The sequence below is a fragment of the Trachypithecus francoisi genome, unplaced genomic scaffold (genome assembly GCF_009764315.1).
Source record: "Trachypithecus francoisi isolate TF-2019V2 unplaced genomic scaffold, Tfra_2.0 Lachesis_group20, whole genome shotgun sequence".
In the NCBI taxonomy this organism is placed as follows: Eukaryota; Metazoa; Chordata; class Mammalia; order Primates; family Cercopithecidae; genus Trachypithecus; species Trachypithecus francoisi.
In genome coordinates, this window is record NW_022681466.1 from 35,293,889 (window position 1) to 35,317,211 (window position 23,323).

Genomic DNA, 23,323 nt, shown 5'->3' on the forward strand with positions numbered 1-23,323 from the left:
GAGGTCAGGAGTTCAAGACCAGTCTGGTCAACATGGCAGAACCCTGTCTCTACTAAAATACAAAAATTAGCCAGGCGTGGTGGCTCATGCCTATAATCCCAGCTACTCAGGAGGTTGAGGCAGGAGAATTGCTTGAACCCAGATGCGGAAGTTGCAGTGAACCGAGATTGTGCCATTGCACTCCAGCCTGGTGGACAGAGTGAGACTCTGTCTCCAAAGAAAAAAAAAAAAAATAGAAGGGTTTCATTTTGCTGTTAACATTGGGCTGGGCATGGTAGCTCATTCCCTGTAATCTCAGTGCTTTGGTACTTTGGGAGGCTGAGATGGGATGGTCACTTGTGCCCAGAGTTTGACACCAGCCTGGGAAACAGCAAGATGCCCATCTCTACATGCACACGCACACGCACACACACACGCATATGCACACAGAGGATGTCACTGAAATGGGCTTTGAAACTTAAGTTACTTCACATGATATCAGAAGGTCAGTTTTAGCATGCACAATGTCAATGTAAAGTGGTATTTTTTCCTGTATTTGAAAAAGATTTACCTGTGTTTAGACTTTCTACATGTGTATAGTTCATTTCATTTCATCTATTTGTTTTTCGAGGCAGGGTCTCACTCTATCACCCAGGCTGGAGTGCAGTGGCACGAACATGGCTCAGTGTAGCCTTGATCTCTGGGGCTCAAGGGATTCCTGCCTCAGCCTCCCGTGTAACTGGGACCACAGGTGTACACTACCATGCCTGGCTGATTTTTTAAATTTTTTGTAGAGATGGGATTTGCCATGTTGCCAGGCTGGTCTCAAACTCCTGGGCTCGAGCAGTCCTCCTGGCTTGGCCTCACAAAATGCTGGGATTACAGGTGTGAGCGATCCTCCTGACCTTTGTGTGTAGTTTTTAATTTGTTTTTCTTTTTTTTTTGAGACAAAAGTCTCACTCTGTCACCCAGGCTGGAATGCAGTGGTGCGATCTTGGCTCACTGCAACCTGCACCTCTTGGGTTCAAACAATTCTTCTGCTTCAGCCTCCTGAGTAGCTGGGGTTACAGGTGCATGCTACCATGCCTGGCTAATTTTTGTATTTGTAGTGGAGATGGGGTTTCATTGTGCTGGCCAGGCTGGTCTCGAACTCCAGACCTCAAGTGATCCACACACCTCAGCCTCTCAAAGTGCTGGGATTATAGGTGTGAGCCACCATGCCTGGCCTGGATTTTCTTTTTTATGTTTGACATTTTCTGTGCCTTTGATTGATACATTTCTTGTTTGGAATTTCTGTATATTCTCACATATTTAATCTTTTCTGTGAACTTTATAATAATTTTATTAAATTTCACAAATGAAAATTATATTGGGAGTTTGATAAGAATTATGTTAAACTTACAGATTAATTTGGAGAGAATTTACTTCTTTGCAGTATTAAGTCTTCCTGTCTAAGAACCTGAAATAATTTCTGCTTTTTAATTGTACACATACAGTTTAGTCTTTTTTTTTAGGGACAGAGGCTTGCTGTGTTGCCCAGGTTGGAGTGCAGTGGCGCAATGTCAGCCCACTGCAACTTCTGCCTCCCGGGTTCCAGTGATCCTCCTGCCTCAGACTCCCAAGTAGCTGGGATTACAGGCACCCGCTACCACGCCCCACTGAATTTTGTATTTTTTTTTTTTTTTTGACACGGAGTCTTGCTCTGTCGCCCGGGCTGGAGTGCAGTGGCCGGATCTCAGCTCACTGCGAGCTTCGCCTCCCGGGTTTATGCCATTCTCCTGCCTCAGCCTCCGGAGTAGCTGGGACTACAGGCGCCCACCACCTCGCCCGGCTAGTTTTTTGTATTTTTAGTAGAGACGGGGTTTCACTGTGTTAGCCAGGATGGTCTCGATCTCCTGACCTCTTGATCCGCCCGTCTCAGCCTCCCAAAGTGCTGGGATTACAGGCTTGAGCCACCGCGCCCGGCTTGAATTTTGTATTTTTAGTAGAGATAGAGTTTTACCATGTTGGTGAGGCTGGTCTCAAACTCCTGACCTCAAGTCATCCGCCCACCTTGGCCTCCCAAAGTGCTGGATTTACAGGTGTGAGCCACTTTGCCTGGCCTTAGTTTAGTCTTATAGTTAACTCATGTAAACCCTCATAACAGTTCTATGAGATAGGTGGTGGTTATGTTTATTTTACAAGGGAGAACACTGAGGCACAAGGAAGTTAGGTAACTTCCTTAAGTTAGTATTAAGTGTTGTAGTAAGTATTGGAACCAGGATTTGACTATTTCTGGATCTTATAACTATTGTTTTAACTGCCTTCTGATTTTTTCTTAAATCATAAAAGATTAGTATGGAAAACTATGCTAATTTGTTAACTTAAAGGGGAGATCGTATCTAAATAAGAGTGTATGATATATATGTGGTCTATATAGACAGTGATTCTCAACCTTTAATCTAACATTTGCACTTATATACTTCTTGTCCTTAATAAAAGAAAAATGGTTGAGCTTTACTGTTTGTGGTTTATAAGAGAATAAACATATTGTATATCATTTGTCAAACTACAAACACCCTGATTGAGCTTCTCATATATTCCTGTGGTGTAAAGGAAAGTACCTTGGAATGAGTTTTGGGTGCCAGGCATATACAATATGGTAGAGATGAGACAGAGAAAGATAGTGTTGACTGGCAAGGACTTTTACTCTGTATGATCTGAGGATTCACTGAAGGTGGCTAAATCTGTATTTAAATGAAAAGACTATGGCCGTAGGGTGAAGGATGGATTAAATTGGAGGCAGGGGAAGTGGACCATAGAAGATATATAAACAAAGGGTGAGTAGGCACCGAATTAGGATAGCAGCAAAAGTACAGAAATTAAAATGGACTTAGAAGAAAAAAAAGGGTGGACATGGCTGGTTGAAGGTAGGAATTGTGAGAGAAGGAAGTCAAATTCATATTGCCTAACTTAATTTAAAAAGAGGCCAGGTATGCACTTTGGGATGCCGAGGCTAGTGGATCACCTGAAGTCAGGAGTTCGAGACCAGCCTGGCCAACATAGTGAAACCCCTTCTCTACTGAAAATACAAACAGTTGGGCGTGGTGGCGGGCACCTGTAGTCCCAGTTACTTGGGAGGCTGAGGCACAAGAATTGCTTAAACCCAGGAGGCAGAGGTTGCAGTGAGCCAAGATTGAATCACTGCACACCAGCTTGGGTGACAGTGACTCCTCTCAGGGGGGAAAAAAAAGAATCAATCACCACTATTGTATATAATTTGATAAAATCCACTGTGGCTCACGCCTGTAATCCCAGCACTTTGGGAGGCCCAGGCAGGTAGATCACGAGGTCAGGAGATCAAGACCATCCTGGCTTACACAGTGAAACCCCATCTCTACTAAAAATACAAAAAATTAGATAGGCATGGTGGTGGGCGTCTGTAATCCCAGCTACTCGGGAGGCTGAGGCAGGAGAATCGCTTGAATCTGGGAGGCGGAGGTTGCAGTGAGCCAGTATCGCGCCACTGCACTCCAGCCTGGTGATAGAATGAGACTCTGTCTCAAAAAAAAAAAAAAAATTGGCCGGGCCCAGTGGCTCATGCCTGTAATCCCAGCACTTTGGGAGGCTGAGGCAGGCTGGATCCCCTGAGGTCAGGAGTTCAAGACCAGCCTGGCCAACATTGCAAAATGCCGTCTCTACTAAAAATACAAAAATCAGCCAGGCATGGTGGTGGGTGCCTGTAATCCCAGCCAATCTACTTGAGAAGCTGAGGCAGGAGAATTACTTGAACCCAGGAGGTGGAGGTTGCAGTGAGCTGAGATCATGCCACAGCACTCTAGCCTGGGCAAAAAGCGTGAGACTCTGGCTCAAAAAATAAAATAAATAAAATAAAATAAAATAAAGTAACAGTTTATTTTTATAAGATGCATTGGAATCATCAAGCTCTAGGCCATCTGTTCATGATTACATTTGATCTCCCAATTAGGTTTGGGAAAATCTTGACTCACTCGTTGGTTCTTTTAGTGTAGGGCACTTTTGCACATTGCTTCTCTCACCTGTTATGAATTTTCTTCTGTCTAGTTTTAAATTTCAGGGCATTTTCCAGATCTTGCTCCAGGTATGTTCTTATTCTTCCTGTGTAGCCACTTGTTTTCGTAATGATTCTTCATCTTTTATATGCTATATTCGCAGGTTAATTGCATTAAAAGTAATTTGACTTTGTTTTTGTTTCCATTTGGGTTGAAGGTTAAGATTTCTGTTGTTTCTGGACATTTTATTTATTTTACACTTTTTATCTTTGATAGCTGCCATGCAAAGAAAGCCCAAATCGTACTCTTCTTCTTTAATGGACCAGATTCCTATCAAGTTCCTTATTCGACAGGCTCAAGGGCTACAGCAGGAGTTGGGAGGTATGTTTTAATTTGGTCTTTACTGCTAAAGTTTATTGTTTAAAAAACCTTACTGTTTGTAATGTTATGAAGTGTAATAGGTGCTTAACGTTAAAAATTCAAACAGTTCAAGAGTGAAATTCCTCTTTGCCTCCCTCACTAAATCTATTATTTCAGTTATTGCAAACTACCCTGCCCCTTAAAACACCACCCTAGCTATTTGCAGTTGGTATGTATTTTCAGGCTTTTTTCTCCTATAGGTTGAACTGTATGAAATTGCAGATATTTGGCCTGGCGTGGTGGCTCATGCCTGTAATCCCAGCACTTTGGGAGGCTGAAGCAGGAGGATCACGAGGTCAGGAGATCGAGACCATCCTAGCTAACATGGTAAAACCCCGTCTCTACTAAAAAAAATACAAAAAATTAGCCAGGCGTGGTGGCGGGTGCCTGTAGTCCTAGCTACTCGGGAGGCTGAGGCAGGAGAATGGCGTGAACCTGGGAGGTGGAGCTTGCAGTGAGCCGAGATGCGCCACTGCACTCCAGCCTGGGCGAAAGAGCGAGACTCCATCTCAAAAAAAAAAAAAAAAGAAATTGCAGATATTCAACTAATTTAGAGCTACAGAAACAGCAGGTTCTTGTGGTTGAACCTAACAGACACTTACAGAAGTAAAAAAAAATTGTTTTTTTTAACTCTGAATAGTATTATACACTGCCTCTTTGTTTGTTTTTGTTTTTGAGACAGTGGCTCACTCTGTCATCCAGGCTGGAGTGCAATGGCACGATCTTGGCTCACTGTAACCTCCACCTCCTGGGTTCAAGTGATTCTCGTGCCTTAGCCACTCAAATAGCTGGGATTACCAGTATGCGCCACCATGCCCATCTAATTTATATATTTTTAGTAGAGACAGGGTTTCACTATGTTGCTCAGGCTGGTCTTGAACTCCTGGTCTCAAGTGATCTGCCCACCTTGGCCTCCCAAAGTGCTGGGATTACAGGAGTGAGTCACCATGCGCAGCCTCCCCTGCCTCTTCCAAGGCTTGTTTTTTTTCTTGGAGTCTTGAACATCTTCACATATCGGTACAGGTAGATCTTCCTTACTGTTTCTGATTATTTTATGATCCATAGTATGGACATATTATAATATTTTACTATAAATCCTGTTAAGTAGAAATATTGTAGTGTTTTTTGAAATTAGATATTTTTCTTTTTTTTTTTTTTATCTTTAGGGAAAGAGTCTCACTACATTACCCAGGCTGGAGTGCAGTGGTGTGATCATAGCTAACTGTAGCCTCAAACTCCTGGGCTCAAGCATCCTCCTACCTCAGCCTCTCTAGTAGCGGGGACTATAGGCCTATGCCACCATGCCCTGCTAATGTTCTAGAGATTTTTCTTAATTAAATACCTCTCTAATGTTTGAGTGTGGGTGTTTTTCTTTCTGTTAAGTTGGAATTTTTTTTTTTTTTTTTTTTTGAGGAGTTTCGCTCTTGTCTCACAAGCTGGAGTGCAGGGGTGCGATCTCAGCTCACTTCAACTTTCGTATCCCAGATTCAAGTGATTCTTCTGTCTCAGCCTCCCGAGTAGCTGGGATTACAGGCACCCGCCACTATGCCCAACTAATTTTTGTATTTTTAGTGGAGACTTCATTTCGCCATGTTGGCCAGGCTGGTCTTGAACTCCTGACCTCAGGTAATCCACCCATGTCAGCCTCCCAAAGTGCTAGGATTACAGGTGAACCACTGTGTCCGGCTGGAATTTTCTTTCTCTTTATTATGGTTGGTTTCAAGGAGAAACATGAGCCTTCACTGGACGTTGTTAACCAGATGTCTGCAGCATTTATTTACTTATATCTTTGTATAATTTTTTTTTTTTTTTTTGAGACGGAGTCTCGCTCTGTCGCCCAGGCTGGAGTGCAGTAGCCGGATCTCAGCTCACTGCAAGCTCCGCCTCCCGGGTTTACGCCATTCTCCTGCCTCAGCCTCCCGAGTAGCTGGGACTACAGGCGCCCGCCACCTCACCCGGCTAGTTTTTTGTATTTTTTAGTAGAGATGGTGTTTCACCATGTTAGCCAGGATGGTCTCAATCTCCTGACCTCGTGATCCGCCCGTCTCGGCCTCCCAAAGTGCTGGGATTACAGGCTTGAGCCACCGCGCCCGGCCTATTTTTTTTTTTTTTTTTTAAAGTAGAGACATGGTTTCATCATGTTGGTTAGGCTAGTCTCGAACTCCTGACCTCAAGTGAAGAGCCCTACTCAGCCTCCCAACGTGTTAGTATTACAGGCGTGAGCCATCATGCCTGGCTTCTTTGTATAATCTGTTTCCAGAAAATAATGTTATTTTTAATAGCATTTGACAATTGATATGCTTTATTGAAAAGAGTATGAAATGTTGATTAGTTTACACTTTTGTAAGCAGTCTTTTGTGATGGTTGGGTATAGTTTTAACTGTATATATACTCCTGTATGCATTTAGAAATTTAAATGTTTAAGTAACGCCATTTTTGATTGTTACAGTGTCTTTTCAAACACAGAATCATCAATTTTAAGCTGTTTCTATGAGAAAGGAACTGGGTATTTTTTCTACTGGGATTAAGCAGTGGTATCATTTGATTTGCATAATAAGGGGATAATTAGATCTAAAGTACTTTGATTCCTGCTACTACTGTGTAGTCTCACTGTTCTGATAATGATGATAATAATATGGTAGCAACAATATTTATTAGGTACTTATGTGCGAAGCACTTAGCATAGTAGTACTTCATTAATTCATTAACTAAATAGGCATTTTTATGGTGTCATAATATTTTTTTGAGACAGCGTCTTGCTCTGTCACCCAGGCTGGAGTGCAGTGGCACGATCTTGGCTCACTGCAACCTCCACATCCCAGGTTCAAGCAATTCTTGTGCCTCAGCCTCCCAGGTAGCCAGGATTACAGGCGTGTGCCACCACACCTGGCTAATTTTTGTATTTTTAGTAGTGACAGGGTTTCCCCGTGTTGGCCAGACTGGTCTTGAACTCCTGGCCTCAAGTGATCCATCTCCTGCAGTCTCCCAAAGTGCTAGAATTATAGGCATGAGCCACCACGTGCGGGCCTCTCATTATTAACATTATACATAATAGTCATGAATAGTCAAACTGTGGTATAGGTAAAATGTTATAAATAATGCTTTGATTTGGTAACAAGTTTTCCCATTTCTTTTGATCTTCTTTAATACTTCTGAAACCAAGATAAAATGCCCCCTGTCGTGGGTATCATCAGTACCGCCTCTCTTGATTGACATACATGGCTGTGTGACTTTAGAGTTGTTAATATTAATACATGTCTTTCAGTGTGGTTTGTTCCTTACGGTAGAATGGGAGGCATTCCTTACTTTGTATGAATGTTAGGGAGAGATGAGAAAATGTACATAAAGTACCTGAGACCTTTCAGGTATTCGAAGTGGCAACTTTAATTTTACCACATCTATAGCGATGATTCTCAACAGGGTTGGAGGAAAGGGCATGTTCTCTACAGAAGCCTGTCAGTATTTCTGAGTAGGACCTTTTCCAAACCATATATGATAGTCCCCAAATGGACATTCTTTTCTCCTCCTTTTCTTTCCTCTTCCCTCAACTCTTGAACCATTGCTATATCAAACAACTTTAGGAGACTATTATGTTGGGTGGGATGGAAGAAAGGTGAAAGCTTTCTTTATGAGTAGTAGTTCCCAGCTCACTGTTTATCACATTACTTGGGGATCTTCATTTAAGCAGTTTCCCTTGGTCAAATAACTATACACAAGTTCTTAAACTGTAGTTTGCATGCACAAGGAGTGAACATTCCTAGGGCTCCATTCTACAGCTTCTGATCTCATCACCTGGGATGGTATTCATTATTCTGCACGTGAAACAAGCTTCTCAAACTTATGATGCTGGTGGTGCTCTGATCATTCTTTTTATATTTTTGAGATGGAGTTTTGCTCTTGTTGCCCAGGCTGGAGTGCAGTGGTATGATCTTGGCTCACTGCAATTTCCATCTCCCGGTTCAAGCGATTCTCCTGCTTCTGCCTCCCGAGTAGCTGGGATTACAGGCGCCCACCACCATGCCCAGCTAATATTTATATTTTTAGTAGATACAGGGTTTTGCCATGTTGACCAGGCTGGTCTTAAACTCCTGACCTCAGGTGATCCACCTTCCTCGGCCTCCCAAAGTGCTGGGATTACAGGCGTGAGCCACCGTGCCCAGCCATCTAATCATTCTTTGAGAATCACTGACTTAGAGCATAACCCTCTTTCCTTGCGGGCTAGTGGTTTGATAAGAATGAGAGGGGTGGGGAAGCTTCTGGTGTTTGAGCATGAAGAATCCAATTGATTTTCTGTAAATTTTCAAGGGTTGCATTCAGCTTTACTACGTCTCCTTGCTACTAACTACCCACATTTATGTATTGTGGATGACTGGATTTGTGAAGAAGAAATCACAGGGACTGATGCCCTGCTACGGCGAATGCTTCTGACTAATAATGCTAAAAATCATTCTCCCAAACAGCTCCAAGAAGGTATAGTAAATTATTGATACTCCTTTAACCCCTTTTGTAGTACAAGGAGATGTTAGGCTAATTGAAATTAGGCTAATTGAAATCTTATACAGAATTTTCCTGTGGATATAACGATGTTTTGGTGAATATATTTTAATTATGTAAAATACTCTTTGCATTTAAGGAATTTTACACTCCCTTCCCCTTCCTCTTTCCCCCTTCCCCCCTTTCCCCTTTTACCCCTTTTCCGGTTTCCCCTTTTACTCCTTTACTCCTTTCCCCGTTTTCCTGTTTTCCCTTTCCCCCTTCCCTTTCCTTTCCTTTTGTGTTTGTCTGTGTCTTTCTCTCTCTCTGTCACCCAGGCTGGAGTGCAGTGGCGTGATCTCAGCTCACTGCAGCTTCCACCTCCTGGGTTCAAGCAATCCTCCTACCTGAGTCCCACAAGTAGCTGGGACTACAGGTATGAGCCACCAGGCCTGGCTGATTTTTTAAGTTTTTGTAGAGATGGGGTTTCACCATGTTGCCCAGACTGGTCTCGAATTTGTAAGTTTGAGTGATCCTCCTGCCTCAGCCTCCCGGAGTGCCAGGATTAAGGCGTGAGCCACTGTGCCTGGCCAGGAATTTTAACCACTTCTTTCTGATATGCTTGTGTCTTTTCTCTCATAGGTCCTATATTATATCACTAAAAAGGTGGTGTGGTTTTAGAAAAGTTCTAAACTGGTTAGAAATAAGTGCAGTGGAATAGGACTATATACTTGCTGTTAATGGAGAATGTTCTTCTAGATCAGCACTGTCAAATAGAAATATAGTGTGAGCTATAACACCTATAAACTTTCCACTAAAAGGAAACAGGCAACAGTAATTTAAATAATCATTTTATTTGACCAAATATGGCCAATATTTTTTCTTTTCTTTTCTTTTTTTTTTTTTTGAGACAGAGCCTTGTTCTGTTGCCTACTCTGGACTGCAGTGGTGCAACCTTGGCTCATTGCCTCCCAGGCTCTAGCAATCTTCCTGCCTTAGCTTCCCCAGTACCTGAGACTACAGGTACATGCCACCACACCCAGCTAATTTTTTATTTTTTGTAGAGAAGGGGTTGCCATGTTGCTCAGGCTGGTCTCAAACTCCTGGGCTCAAGCAGTCTGCTTGCCTTGGCCTCCTAAAGTGCTGGAATTAACAAGCATGAACCACCATGCCTGGCCTGCCCATATTATTTCACCATGTAATCAATATTAAAATTTTAATGAGATATTTCACCCCCCACTACACTCCTGCACTTAGTCTTTGCAATTTATTGTGTATTTTACACTTGTAACACAATTGGACTAGTTATTTCAGATGTTCAATAGCCAGATGAGATTAGTGATTATTGGAGAGCATAGTTCTAGATATTTTTTAGTAACAGCAATCTTCTGGGTGCTTATATCCTATAAGGGGACCACCTGGAGGAAAGTTTCAAGAAGTTTGAACCTTTCAGTGAATGTTAGCTATCAAAAGCAATACTTAAGCATATTTTCCTTTTTCAGTCCTGTTTTTAAAATCAGTCTGGGCTGGATGCAGTGGCTCATGCCTGTTATCTCAGCACTTTGGAAGGCCAAAGCAGGAGGATCACTTGAGGCCGGGAATTCAAAACTATCCTGGTCTCTTCATTGGTAAAGGCAAGAGGGGGATTAAAAAAAAAAAAAAAAAAGACCAGCCTGGGCAACATAGCAAGACTCCCATCTCTAAAATGAAAAAATAAAAAATAAGATCAGTCTGAATCACCAAGAAAATAAGATTAGTCTTTGGGTCAGTAAAGTGATTTTTTTTTTTTTTTTTTGAGAGAGGTCTGTTGCCCATGCTCAAGGTTGGAGTGCAGTGTGCAGTGGCAGGAACGCAGCTCACTGTAAACTCCATCTCCTGGGCATAAGGGATCTTCCTGTGTCAGCCCCTTGAGTACCTGGTATCACAGGTGCACTATCACATACAGCTAATTATTTTACTTCTTGTAGAGATGCGGTCTCGCCATGTTGCCCAGACTGGTCTGGAACTTCTGGACTCAAGCAATCCTCCTGCCTCAGCCTCCCAAAGTGCTGAGATTACAGGTGTGAGCCACCACGCCTATCCCATTAATGTGATCTTTAAAAAAGATATTTTTGTTCTTTATGAAAGAACAACTACACTTCCATGAATTTTTTCTTAGGGCCCTTATTTTTTAATTTGTTTGAGGTGGAGTCTTGCTCTGTCACCCAGGCTGGAGTGTGCTGGTGCAATCTCAGCTCCCCACAACCTCTTCCTCCTGGGTTCAAGCGATTCTCCTGCCTCAGCCTCCCGAGTAGCTGGGATTACAGGTGCCTGCCACCACGCCTGACTCATTTTTGTATTTTTAGTAGAGATGGGGTTTCACCATGTTGGCCAGGCTGATCTCAAACTCCTGACCCTCAAGTGATCCACCTACCTCGGCCTCCCAAAGTACTGGGATTACAGGTGTGAGCCACTGCATCCAGCTGGCCCTTATTTTAATAAGTTCAGTGGAAATTGTATCTAGGTTTCTGTAGGAAACAATAGCAAGTAACTATAGTTACTTTTTAGCCACATTGTTTTCTTGATTTGTTTGGCCTGTAGTCTGAGAGAACAATATTACTTCCTGCTTAATAAACTGTACAGAATTCAGATTATGATTGCTAAATTTTCTTTTTAGCATTTTCAGCTGTCCCAGTAAATCACACACAAGTGATGCAGATTATAGAACACTTGACTCTACTCTCTGCCAGTGAACTTATACCATATGCAGAAGTGTTAACATCCAATATGAGCCAGCTGTTGAATTCAGGGGTTCCACGGAGAATTCTGCAAACAGTCAATAAACTATGGATGGTTCTTAATACTGTGATGCCTAGAAGGTAAATTCAGTGTATTGTTACATGTAATAGATAATTGTAGAGCAGTGATAATATACAGTAACCTAAATTTAATTGTTTGAAAAATTTTTCACAAGACCCTCATAGCAGTATTTGTTGACCGTATGACAATATATCACCTTTCTTAAGACTATTAAATGGTTGTTATATCTTTAAGTAAAAGCAAACTTTATTGAAATAGAAACCTTACAGTATTTCTAACTTTAGGAAGTTCTTGAAAATTGGGTTATCATGTATAGTTATTTGTGGCTAATTATGATTTAGATCACTGCTGTATCTTGGATCTTTGCAGTTGTTCCAAGTTTTGCTGCACGTTAAAATCACCTGGAGAGTTTTTACCACTACTGATCCCCAAGTTGGAACCCATGCCAATTAAATCAGACTGTTTGTGGGTGGGAGTCAGGCATCAGTACTTTTTAAAAGATTCCCCAGGTGATTTCAGTGTGCAGCAAAGTTTGTTTTTAGTCACTGGGTCTCTGCTGGTTCATAGATTGGATCCTTAACACCTGGACATGTCTAGCAAACAATACTGGGCTTGAGTTAACTGAGATTTTGATTCAGTAGGTCTGGGTGGGATCTGGTCATATTTATACTTTGGAAAGTTAATTTTTACTTATGTGAGTAAATGCACATAACTTAAGAAGTTAAATAGTATATAAGATCTGCCTCACACCTTTCTATTTTAGACTTTGGCTCCCCAGAGACAACTATTTTCAGCTCTTTTATCTTTTTATTCTGGTATTTATATCCTTCCCATATATCTCTTATAATGACTGTGATTTCCTGATTTTCCAATTTAGAAATTATCTGTTGATTTTCTACTCTACAAGGTGAAGGTTAGTTAGCTCTCTTATTTGCTTCCTCTCCTGTGAGTCCCACTTCTTCTAATACACATTTCCCCTTTTCCTGCTTCTCCCAACACAGGTATATTAAAATTTTTTGTTAAAGCAGTATTTCAAATGCATATTATTATGACTACAGAAGTGATTTTATAATTGAGCTATGTGATAATCTTTTGATTACAATTTCATTCTTATGCAAGTGCCCTCCCCCTTACTCAACATATACTTTGGGTTAGTTAATACTTACCTTTTTTCCATTTGCTCAGGTTTTTAAATTGGTATCAATAACTAATAACTAATTCATCCCCAAGCTTCATTATTGAGGGGAAATTTACTTCACACTTAATCATAACACATCAGATAATGTATCGTTAGCATTTTTTTGGCTGGGTTCATTGGCTCACACCTATCATCTTAGCACTTTGGGAGGCCGAGGTGGACGGATCACTTGAGCTCAGGAGTTCAAGACCAGCCTGGGCAACATGGTGAAACCCCGTCTCTACAAAAAATACAAAAATTAGCAGAGCATAATGGTGCATGCCTGTATTCCCAGCTACTTGAGGGGCTGAGGCAGGACAATCGCTTGAGCCCAGAAGATCGAGGCTTCAGTGAGCTGAGATCGCGTCAGCGAGACCCTGTCTCAAAAAAAAAACAAAAGAAATACTATATATTTTTTTTCTTGGAGACATTCCTTTCAGAGCTTTCTGTCTTCATGTTGCCATCTGGGACATATACAGTTGCCATCCTAGAATTGCTATTGTCACTCCTCTTTGTTGGATTTCATATTTTTCTCTTTCTTGGTTTATATCCTCATTTTAGTGAATGGAACACACACTCATCTTGCTTCCTGAGAAAGGGAGTGTGGTAAACTTAACTTTTTTGAGATGCAGAATTATTCTCATATGTGATTAATATTTTGCCTAAGTGTAGAGTTCTAGTTCATTTTTTAAAAATTTATTTTTTATTCTTATTTTTTAGAGACAGGGTCTTGCTTTGTCACCCAGGCTGGACTGCAGTGGCACAATCACAGTTCACTGTAACCTCAAACTCATGGGCTCAAACGATCCTTCTGCCTCAGCCTCCCAAATAACTGGACTACAGGTGCACACCCCCGTGCCTGCCTATTTTTTTTAGTTTTTGTAGAGATGGGGTCTCGCTCTGTTGCCCAGGCTAGTTTTGAACTCCTGGACTCAAGCGATCCTCCTGCCTCAACCTCCCAAAGTACTGGGATTACAGGTGTGAACCACTGTGTCTGGCCCTGTTCTTAATTCTAAGAGCTGTTTCTTATCTGCATATTCTTAAATGCCTCTTGTTCTTGTTTCATGTATAAAATATTTTATTCTTTTAGGATATTAATAGTTCAAAATTTTTTTTACTCCTTATCCCTACATTTTCTGTTTTTTTTTGAGTTCCTTTTTTTCTGTTTGTATATTTTAATGTTTTTCAAAGTAAAAGCTTTCTTTAAGTGTCTGATGATCCTTGTTTATACAGTCATTTAAGAGGGGGAAGTCCTCTGGTGGATTCCTGGGCTTCACTGTAAGATCAAACACCTTCCGTATTGGCATAACCCTTAGTAATCATGATGTGCAGTCATTTTAGTAATCACTTTTATAATCTATTAATGTCTAATCTCAAAGTGGCATCTCACTTGGAGACTTTATGAGGATCAATCCAGAATAATGACTTATATTTATGGAGCTAGATACAGAATGTTTTGGCAAGTCTTATTTCATTTACAAGTATTATATCATTTCTATTTTACAGATGAGTAAACAGTTTAGAGAGCCTCAGTGACTTACACAGAGTCATATAGCAAGTATGGTATAACTAAGGTTTTAACTTAGGTTTTAATTTTATATGCCATGATTATTCCATTACAGCTGTGAACGTTTTTGAGACTACTTTGTGTTTACTGTTTTATCCCTTTTTTTAAAAGAGATGTTATAATAGGTTAGATGTCTGTAGCTTAAATTTTTTCAAAGTTCATTCATACCTATTTTCTAATTATTTACTGACTATAACTTTCTAAGATAGAAAGGACCGGATGGCTACAGATTTTAATTATATAAAAACTGTTTTGAACATGTGATTATTTTCTCATCAGGCTATGGGTAATGACGGTTAATGCACTTCAACCTTCAATAAAGTTTGTACGACAACAAAAGTATACTCAGAATGACCTGATGATAGATCCTCTCATTGTCCTAAGGTGTGATCAGAGGGTTCACAGGTACGTGTTATTTGAGTTTCATTTTTATTATAGAGCTGTACTTTGGAGAGTCAAAAGAAATTGATGAAATTCAGTTTAAACTTATATTTTAATTGTGCTTGCAGATAAGTAGACAGTGTGACCTGTACAGTTTTTTGTCTTACTTTTTAGTTGTGTTTATTCATGAAATGTATATACATTTTAATATTTAATATGTGATTAATAAGACCTAGCTTTAGAGAAATGTCATTCTTGGTTTTGGTGCCATCAGTAGTGGTTTTTATCTCTCTCCCAATTTAGACCAGTAAAGAATAACACCGTTTCTGCTCTCACGTTAAAAAGATTTTTAAACAACTGGTTACTTGAGAACCATTACCTGCATTAAAACTGTGACCTTTTTGGCATGCCCAATAGTGATGTTAGCTTCATCGATTCCACATTTGGCTCTAAATCCTTACCAATTGCTAAACTTAAGCATTGCTTTGAAGTGGCTTCTTCTCAAAAGGTAGAATTTAGTTAACTCCTATCATTAATCTTTGAATCACAGTTGTTATGATAAGTACTATCAAAAGTATATAAGTTGAGGGGCTTGCCTTTAAAGTGATTATCATCTGCATGGGACGTAAGACAGATACGTGATAAGTTACATAATATTGTCATGTGGATGAATGGTGTAGTAAATGAATGTTCTTAAAAGTTCAGGAAAGATGCAGAGGAGATGGGGCATGGGTAAAGTTTTATAGAATGGAGTTAGGGCTGGTTCGAGTGCAGTGGTATTTACAACTGATTGATTATAACCAGGTACAGATTTCTTTGTTCCCTCTCCACTCCCACTGCTTTATTTAAACTTAAAAAAAGAAGAGTGGACATGGGGTTTAGGTGAATGTTTGTTCATCTAATAGTATAAAGATGGGGGTTAGGAAGTCAAGGAAGGTACTTTGAGAAAAAGAATAGTATGAGCAGAAGTTTAGAAGCAAGAATGAGAAAGGCGTGAAGAGGGTTATTTTTGAGAAAAGCACATTTTATAGTTGGAAAGTTAAATTGGGGTCAGGCTATTGAGAGCCTTGAATATTAGGGTAATGTGGTTTGGGTTATAGCGTAGGAAAAGATGCTTTGTGCTAGATGGATTAGAGGGAAGAGAAACTAGTAAGGAAGACTAAATAGGATACACTTGATATTTAAACTTGTCTGTCATCAACCAAGGGATGACATTCTCCAAGTGACAAAATCTGCAAAATTAGCTAAATATGATTTAGTAAGATTAAGGTCTCATTGGAAATAGGAATCAGAAGAACAAACTGTATGTGTAAATGATGTTAAGTATCTAATAAAAGGAAAACTACAATAAATAACACTTCTAGAAAAGAGCTGTTTCTCAAATAAATGATTTATCATTGTTAAAAATCCACTGAAGTAGGTGAGCTTGCACCTGAATCACCTCAGGTGATTCAGTTTTTAAGGAAGTTGTTAAATTCTGCTATCAAATTGTATCTAATGTTTTTTTTTTTTTTTTTTTTCGAACCGGAGTCTTGCTCTGCTGCCCAGGCTGGAGTGCAGTGGCCGGATCTCAGCTCACTGCAAGCTCCGCCTCCCGGATTCCCGCCATTCTCCTGTCTCAGCCTCCCAAGTAGCTGGGACTACAGGCGCCCGCCACCTCGCCTGGCTAGTTTTTTGTATTTTTTAGTAGAGACGGGGTTTCCCCGTGTTAGCCAGGATGGTCTCGATCTCCTGACCTCGTGATCCGCCCGTCTCGGCCTCCCAAAGTGCTGGGATTACAGGCTTGAGCCACCGCGCCCGGCCTATCTAATGTTTTTGTAGCTTGGATTTTTCACTTAACAACTTGTGAGCCTTTTTTCATGTTAATATTCTTTTTTCAAATTTATTTTTATTTTTTGAGTTGGGGGTCTTGCTTTGTTGTCTAGGCTGGTCTTGAGCTCCTGGGCTTAAGCCTCAGCCTCCTGAGTAGCTGGGATTACAGTTGTGTGCCACCATGCCTAGTTTAGATTTTTTTTTTTTTTTTTTTTGAGAGGGAGTCTCGCTCTGTCGCCCAGGCTGGAGTGCAGTGGCCCGATCTCAGTTCACTGCAAGCTCCGCCTCCCGAGTTTAGGCCATTCTCCTGCCTCAGCCTCCCGAGTAGCCGGGACTACAGGTGCCCGCCACCTTGCCCGGCTAGTTTTTTGTATTTTTTTAGTAGAGATGGGGTTTCACCGTGTTAGCCAGGATGGTCTTGATCTCCTGACCTCGTGATCCGCCCGTCTCGGCCTCCCAAAGTGCTGGGATTACAGGCTTGAGCCACCGCGCCCGGCCTAGATTCTTATATTAATTGGCTATGTGGTATTCCATTTTATAGATACGCTATGCTTAACCCAATCCCCTAGGATATTTTATTTCTAATTTTTGCTATTATCAATAGTGCTGTGGTGATTATGTGCATTTCCCCATGCTGAGTATTCCATTAGAACATGGAAAAATGGAATTATTGGGGCAAAAGTATTATGCTCATTTTCAAGACTTTTAATTCATGTTTTCATTCTACTATGTAGAAAGGCTGAACTGGGCCGGGCGCGGTGGCTCAAGCCTGTAATCCCAGCACTTTGGGAGGCCGAGACCGGCGGATCACGAGGTCAGGAGATCGAGACCATCCTGGCTAACACGGTGAAACCCCCGTCTCTTCTAAAAAATATAAAAAAACTAGCTGGGCGAGGTGGCCGGCGCCTGTAGTCCCAGCTACTCGGGAACCTGAGGCAGGAGAATGGCGTGAACCCGGGAGGCGGAGCTTGCAGTGAGCCAAGATCCGGCCACTGCACTCCAGCCCGGGCGACAGAGCGAGACTCCGTCTTAAAAAAAAAAAAAAAAGAAAAAAAAAAGAAAGACTGAACTGGTTTACATTCCATATCAGTGTTTGATATTATATACTTTCCTGCACTATTTTATATAATGTTTGCCAATTTGATAGGTGAAAATAGATTCCCATTTTAATTTATATTCTTGTTGGATTGGACATTTAACAGTATTTATTGGCCATTTTATTTTTTCTTTATATTTTAGCCTATATTTCTTACTGACTTAAAGAGCTGTTTATCTATAAAGGATATCAACTCTTTGCACATATATTACAGCTTTTTCTTCATACATTATTGTTTTGCCCGCACCCGGTCGTCTTTTCTTTAGAGTTTACATTATACATATTTGACTTTAGCTGATAAGATGAAACAAATAATACTATTTATATAATCTTGAAATATAGAGAATAAGAAATATTTATTAAACTTCTGAGAATGAGTATTTCAGTGGGAAAAGTTACTATGTGCTACTCAGGTTTTTCTCAGCATTTAAATTAAACTGATCATGTTCTGGCTAATTTATAAATTTATATTCTTTCTGATATATTTTTCTTTTTTGCTTTCCTTGTTTAGATGCCCACCACTGATGGATATTACCCTACACATGTTGAATGGATATCTTCTTGCATCTAAAGCCTACCTTAGTGCTCATCTGAAGGAAACAGAGCAAGATAGGCCTTCCCAGAATAATACAATTGGCTTAGTTGGACAAACTGATGCTCCAGAAGTTACCAGAGAAGAATTGAAAAATGCATTACTGGCTGCTCAGGTAAATTTTGCTAAAGTAAAATTTAATCAAAAAGAGCAAGGGCTTCTCTACTAGTGTAATCAGTTGAATAGATGGCACATTATGCCCTCCATGTACATTGGTGACATATTGTGCATTTCTTTTATTATAGAATCTATTAGAATGATGTTACCTTTGCTTCTGAATATCAGATATATTTCTTTGTTTTTTTTTTTTGAGACAGAGTCCCACTCTGTCGCCAGGGCTGGAGTGCAGTGGCCGGATCTCAGCTCACTGCAAGCTCTGCCTCCCGGGTTCACGCCATTCTCCTGCCTCAGCCTCCCAATGCAATCCCTCCCCCCTCCCCCCTCCCCCCTCCCCCCTCCCCATGATAGGCCCCGGTGTGTGATGTTCCCCTTCCTGAGTCCAAGTGATCTCATTGTTCAGTTCCCACCTATGAGTGAGAACATGCGGTGTTTGGTTTTCTGTTCTTGTGATAGTTTGCTAAGAATGATGGTTTCCAGCTGCATCCATGTCCCTACAAAGGACGCAAACTTCTAGTAGATATTCTTAAACTGGAGTCCATGGATCTGTCTTAGCGATATGTGACATCATCATGTAATGATGTTTGTTTATGTATGTTTATTTTTATGGGGAGAGGGTGCATTGTTTTCTTTAGATTCCTAAGGGGTTCATAATCCTAAAAGGTGAGAACCACTGCTCTACAGATTGCTCACTTCTGCTCTTAGGAGTACCTCTTTGTGTATGTGTGTTTAAGAAATTAGTTATTTATCATTTATGTTCATGTGAAAATAAAATCTGATTTGTTTTTTAAACCAACTTCTCAGAAACTTCTTACTTTTACTATGTTTTGTTTGCTTATAGGATAGCGCAGCTGTCCAGATTCTCTTAGAGATTTGCCTACCTACTGAAGAGGAGAAAGCAAATGGTGTCAATCCAGATAGCTTGTTAAGAAATGTTCAAAGTGTTATTACCACCAACACTCCAAATAAGGGAATGGAGGAAGGAGAAGACAATTTGCTCTGTAACCTTCGAGAAGTTCAGTGCCTTATCTGTTGTCTCTTGCACCAAATGTACATTGCAGATCCCAACATTGCTAAGCTTGTTCACTTTCAGGTCCGTTTCCAAAGAATGATGCTTTGTGTTTGAACTTTATTTTTCTTGGGAGCTTTGAATACTATATTAACAGGACTCATTTAGAAACCAGAGAAAACACAAATGAACCATGGGCCTTTGCAATATGGATAAAAATCCAGATTTTTAGTTTTTTTTTTTAACCTAATGAAATGTTTGGTAGTTTAATCTGTATTCTAGTGCATCAGAAAAGTGAAATGCCAGGTTACATATAGGGCACTATAGCCTTCTGAGCAACTTTTACAGAAAGGAAATGAAATCTTTCATTTGTATTTTTATCTGTACTTTTATAGTTATTTTATTTCTGACTTTTTTTCCCTTTCTTGTTGAGATAGGGTTATCCATGTGAACTTTTGCCTCTGACGGTCGCAGGTATTCCGTCTATGCACATCTGTCTAGATTTCATACCTGAGCTTATTGCACAGCCAGAACTTGAAAAACAGGTAATGAGCATTTTGGAGCTTTAGGACAATTGATCTCTCTCTCCAGTCTTACTAGTTATACAAAACATTTTATAATGTTTAATACCTAAAGATATTCTTGAGAAACATGTAATATCTGGATTTTGTATTGCAGATATTTGCTATCCAGTTGCTTTCTCACTTGTGTATCCAATATGCATTACCAAAGTCACTTAGTGTGGCTCGTTTAGCTGTCAATGTCATGGGAACTTTGTTAACAGGTAGGTAGTCAACATCAACAAACATCTGACATAAATTATTATAGATCCTATATTTTCTGCATTTAGTGATTCAATATATTTTTTGTGTCACACTGAGATAGTATGATACAATATGTGTTAATACTAGTTTAATTTATGCCATCTTTTGAATTCTTCTTTTGAAAACTTCTGTTTACAAATGTGATTTATAGTGTAGTGGGAATGAATAGGTAGGCAAATTGTATTTTTCATTGTGTGAATGAGTATATATAGATTTGTAAATATAAGCTTTCTGTATTTTATAAATGGAAAACAAATATACTTTTGGAATGTAATTATATCAGTAGATAACCAATGTTTGCTTATTACAAATTCTGAGTTCCAGAAAAATATCACCATATGTATAAATGAAAGATAAATATATTAGATGTCTTCATAAGTTCTAAAACATATTCTGCCATTTTAACTACCTTCTGGTTTGTAGAATAAAATGATCTGAAAATAAGCTACTTTAAAATATATGAACTGTAATTCAACCCTTAATATTATGGCTTAGTTAATTTAGTATTCTTTCTCATTATATTATTTACGTAATACCCTATTGTTTTTCTTTTCATTGTATTTATGTCCTGTTATAATTATTTGTAGTGATTAAGAGTTTACACTGCCGGAATTCAATCTCAGCTCCACCACTAACTGGCTTGTGATCTTTAACAAGTTTCTTAACCTCTCTAATGCTTTTTTAAGAGTTTTCTCATATATAAAATGAGTGTCATAATAGTACTTTGGTCATTCATAAGATTGTAGGAACTCAATGAAATAATACATGTAATGTACTTTCACAAATCTTGGGCATAATAATTTGTATCTTGGATAAAGACTTATGAGCTTTCTGAAGACAGGGAACTTTATATCTCCAGTACAGATCATAGTACCCCTTAGTATGTTGTATAAGCCATGTTGAATTTATATTTGTAAACTAAAATATTGTTTCATTTATTTCCAACAGTTTTAACACAGGCTAAGCGGTATGCTTTTTTTATGCCAACTCTGCCAAGTTTAGTCTCTTTTTGTCGAGCATTTCCTCCTTTGTATGAGGATATTATGTCTTTGCTGATCCAAATAGGGCAAGTTTGTGCCTCTGATGTTGCCACTCAGACAAGAGACATTGATCCAATTATTACACGTAAGTGGTAACTTATTTTCAAGGGTTATCTTAATATCTCAAACAAAAAGACCAAATTCCTTTCCGAATTTCTTGGCCTTAATGTTTTTTTCTCTTATGTTGTAGGTCTTCAACAAATAAAGGAGAAACCAAGTGGATGGTCTCAACTCTGTAAAGATTCATCTTACAAAAATGGATCCAGGGACACTGGAAGCATGGATCCTGATGTACAGCTCTGTCACTGTATTGAAAGAACAGTAATTGAAATAATAAATATGAGTGTTAGTGGAATTTAAAACAAAATTTAAAACAAACAAAAAAAAAAGAAACTGTTTGCTGCATATACCCAGCGTGAATCTGCATATTATAACAACTCTAAACTGAATGGGAACAGTAAAGTAATGTTGTGGAATCACTAAAACAATTCAATTCAACACAAATATAATTTAGAACTCTATGAGAATTATGCTTGCTTGTTTCTGATTGGCACGTCTTTGAATCTACTTTGCTGGTATGTTTATATTGTAGCAGCTGAGCTTTTTTTTTCCCACTGGGAACACACGTAAGAAACTCATTACTGGAAAGGGAATTTGACCTTGTATTTAGCTTTTGAAGTGAAGACTGCCATGCCTTTAATTTCTTATAAAAATGAGTCTGTGGGTAGCCCTGGTGTTTATTTTAACTGTGAGCTTGTAACAAAATGTGACAAAGATGCAAAGATGGGAGAGGAAAAAAGGGTGAAGGGAAAGGAGAATTAAGGAAATATTAGGAGTTAAAAACCTAAGTAGAAATCTCAAAGATTTGCAATACAAGTAATAATAATGCAAGTTGGAATTCTAGTTCTCAAGAAAGAGTATTGAGAAGGTTTTTAAAAAGGCAAGTAGCTTTTGTAAATGATTTCTGTGGAATTACAGATGAGGATTTAAAGATTTCACATATTTGCTTCAATTTTTATTAATATATGAAGCCATATGTTTAAAGAGATACTTGAATAATTTGGAATTTTAAGATACTGGTGTAAAAGTGTTTACAGAAACATCTTTGTTCAAAGAAGAACCTGAGAGGAGATCTCATTTAGTTTTATGTTTTAAATTTATTTTTATAATGCTTTATTAACTTACCTAATGCTCAGAGAGGGGAAATATATATCAAATTAAATGAAGGTAGAGCAGTAAAACTGATTGGATTAAAGAGCTCTTGGTTTGTCATCAGGATTATAATTCATATCTTACTTTGAGAAGATCTTTGAGTAAGAAAATGCAGTGTTTGAATCTCAGGAAAAGTTAAAATGTAGAAAATACTGTCTTGCTGAAGGATTTTGCAGTCCTCTGTCAGTAACTTCCATTGATTAGGCAGACATATTTAGGTAAACCCTAATCATTAAAAAAAAAAAAAAAAAAAGCAAGTATCAATGTAGAAAGTACTTCCCTTTTCTCTCTCTGAGATACACCTCAATCACGCACTTCCCCACCCCCACTTGAAACAGACCTCTTCACTTGTGTTTTTTTTTTGTTTTTTTTTTTTTTGAGGTGGAGTCTCACCCTGTTGCCCAGGCTGGAGTGCAGTGGGGTGATCTTGGCTCACTGCAACCTCTGCCACCTGGGTTCAAGGGATTCTCGCACCTCAACCTCCTGAGTAGCTGGGACTGCAGGCATGCGCCACCTGTGTTTTTGTATTTTTAGTAGAGATGGGGGTTTGCCATGTTGCCCAGGCTGGTCTTGAACTCCTGGCCTCAGGTGATCTGCCCGCCTTGGCCTCCCAAAGTGCTGGGATTACAGGTGTGAGCCACTGCACCCGGCCAGACCTCTTCACTTGTAAAAGAAATTAGGCTAATAAGAAGGTGTAGTTTTTGAGAAGTGAAATTTAACTTCAGCCTTTTCACTAGTAAATAGTCACATCTCATTTTCTTCCTTTGTAAAATGGGGTTACTACTGGCCCTACCTCACATTCTATGAGAATGAGT

General features: G+C 39.5%; 1 protein-coding gene and 1 long non-coding RNA gene across 5 annotated transcripts in view; one reads left to right on the forward strand and one right to left on the reverse strand.

Moving 5' to 3' along the window:
* INTS2 (integrator complex subunit 2) overlaps positions 1–22,769 on the forward strand; it is a 71,114-nt gene extending 48,345 nt beyond the window's left edge. For all 4 annotated transcript variants that reach the window (XM_033183745.1, XM_033183744.1, XM_033183743.1 and 1 more), the window contains 10 exons: positions 4,266–4,370; positions 8,715–8,879; positions 11,539–11,740; positions 14,705–14,830; positions 18,226–18,421; positions 19,265–19,516; positions 19,870–19,977; positions 20,111–20,216; positions 21,205–21,381; positions 21,487–22,769. In XM_033183745.1, coding sequence (XP_033039636.1) covers positions 4,266–4,370; positions 8,715–8,879; positions 11,539–11,740; positions 14,705–14,830; positions 18,226–18,421; positions 19,265–19,516; positions 19,870–19,977; positions 20,111–20,216; positions 21,205–21,381; positions 21,487–21,656 — 1,607 coding nt within the window. In that variant the 3' untranslated portion in view covers positions 21,657–22,769. The remainder of the gene's footprint in view (positions 1–4,265; positions 4,371–8,714; positions 8,880–11,538; positions 11,741–14,704; positions 14,831–18,225; positions 18,422–19,264; positions 19,517–19,869; positions 19,978–20,110; positions 20,217–21,204; positions 21,382–21,486) is intronic.
* On the reverse strand, positions 595–23,025 carry LOC117067332. The gene is made up of 3 exons (XR_004430706.1): positions 22,989–23,025; positions 1,138–1,161; positions 595–685 (listed from the first exon to the last, which is right to left on the reverse strand). It is a non-coding gene; the product is annotated as an uncharacterized LOC117067332 (long non-coding RNA).
* Positions 23,026–23,323: the final 298 nt, after the last annotated feature.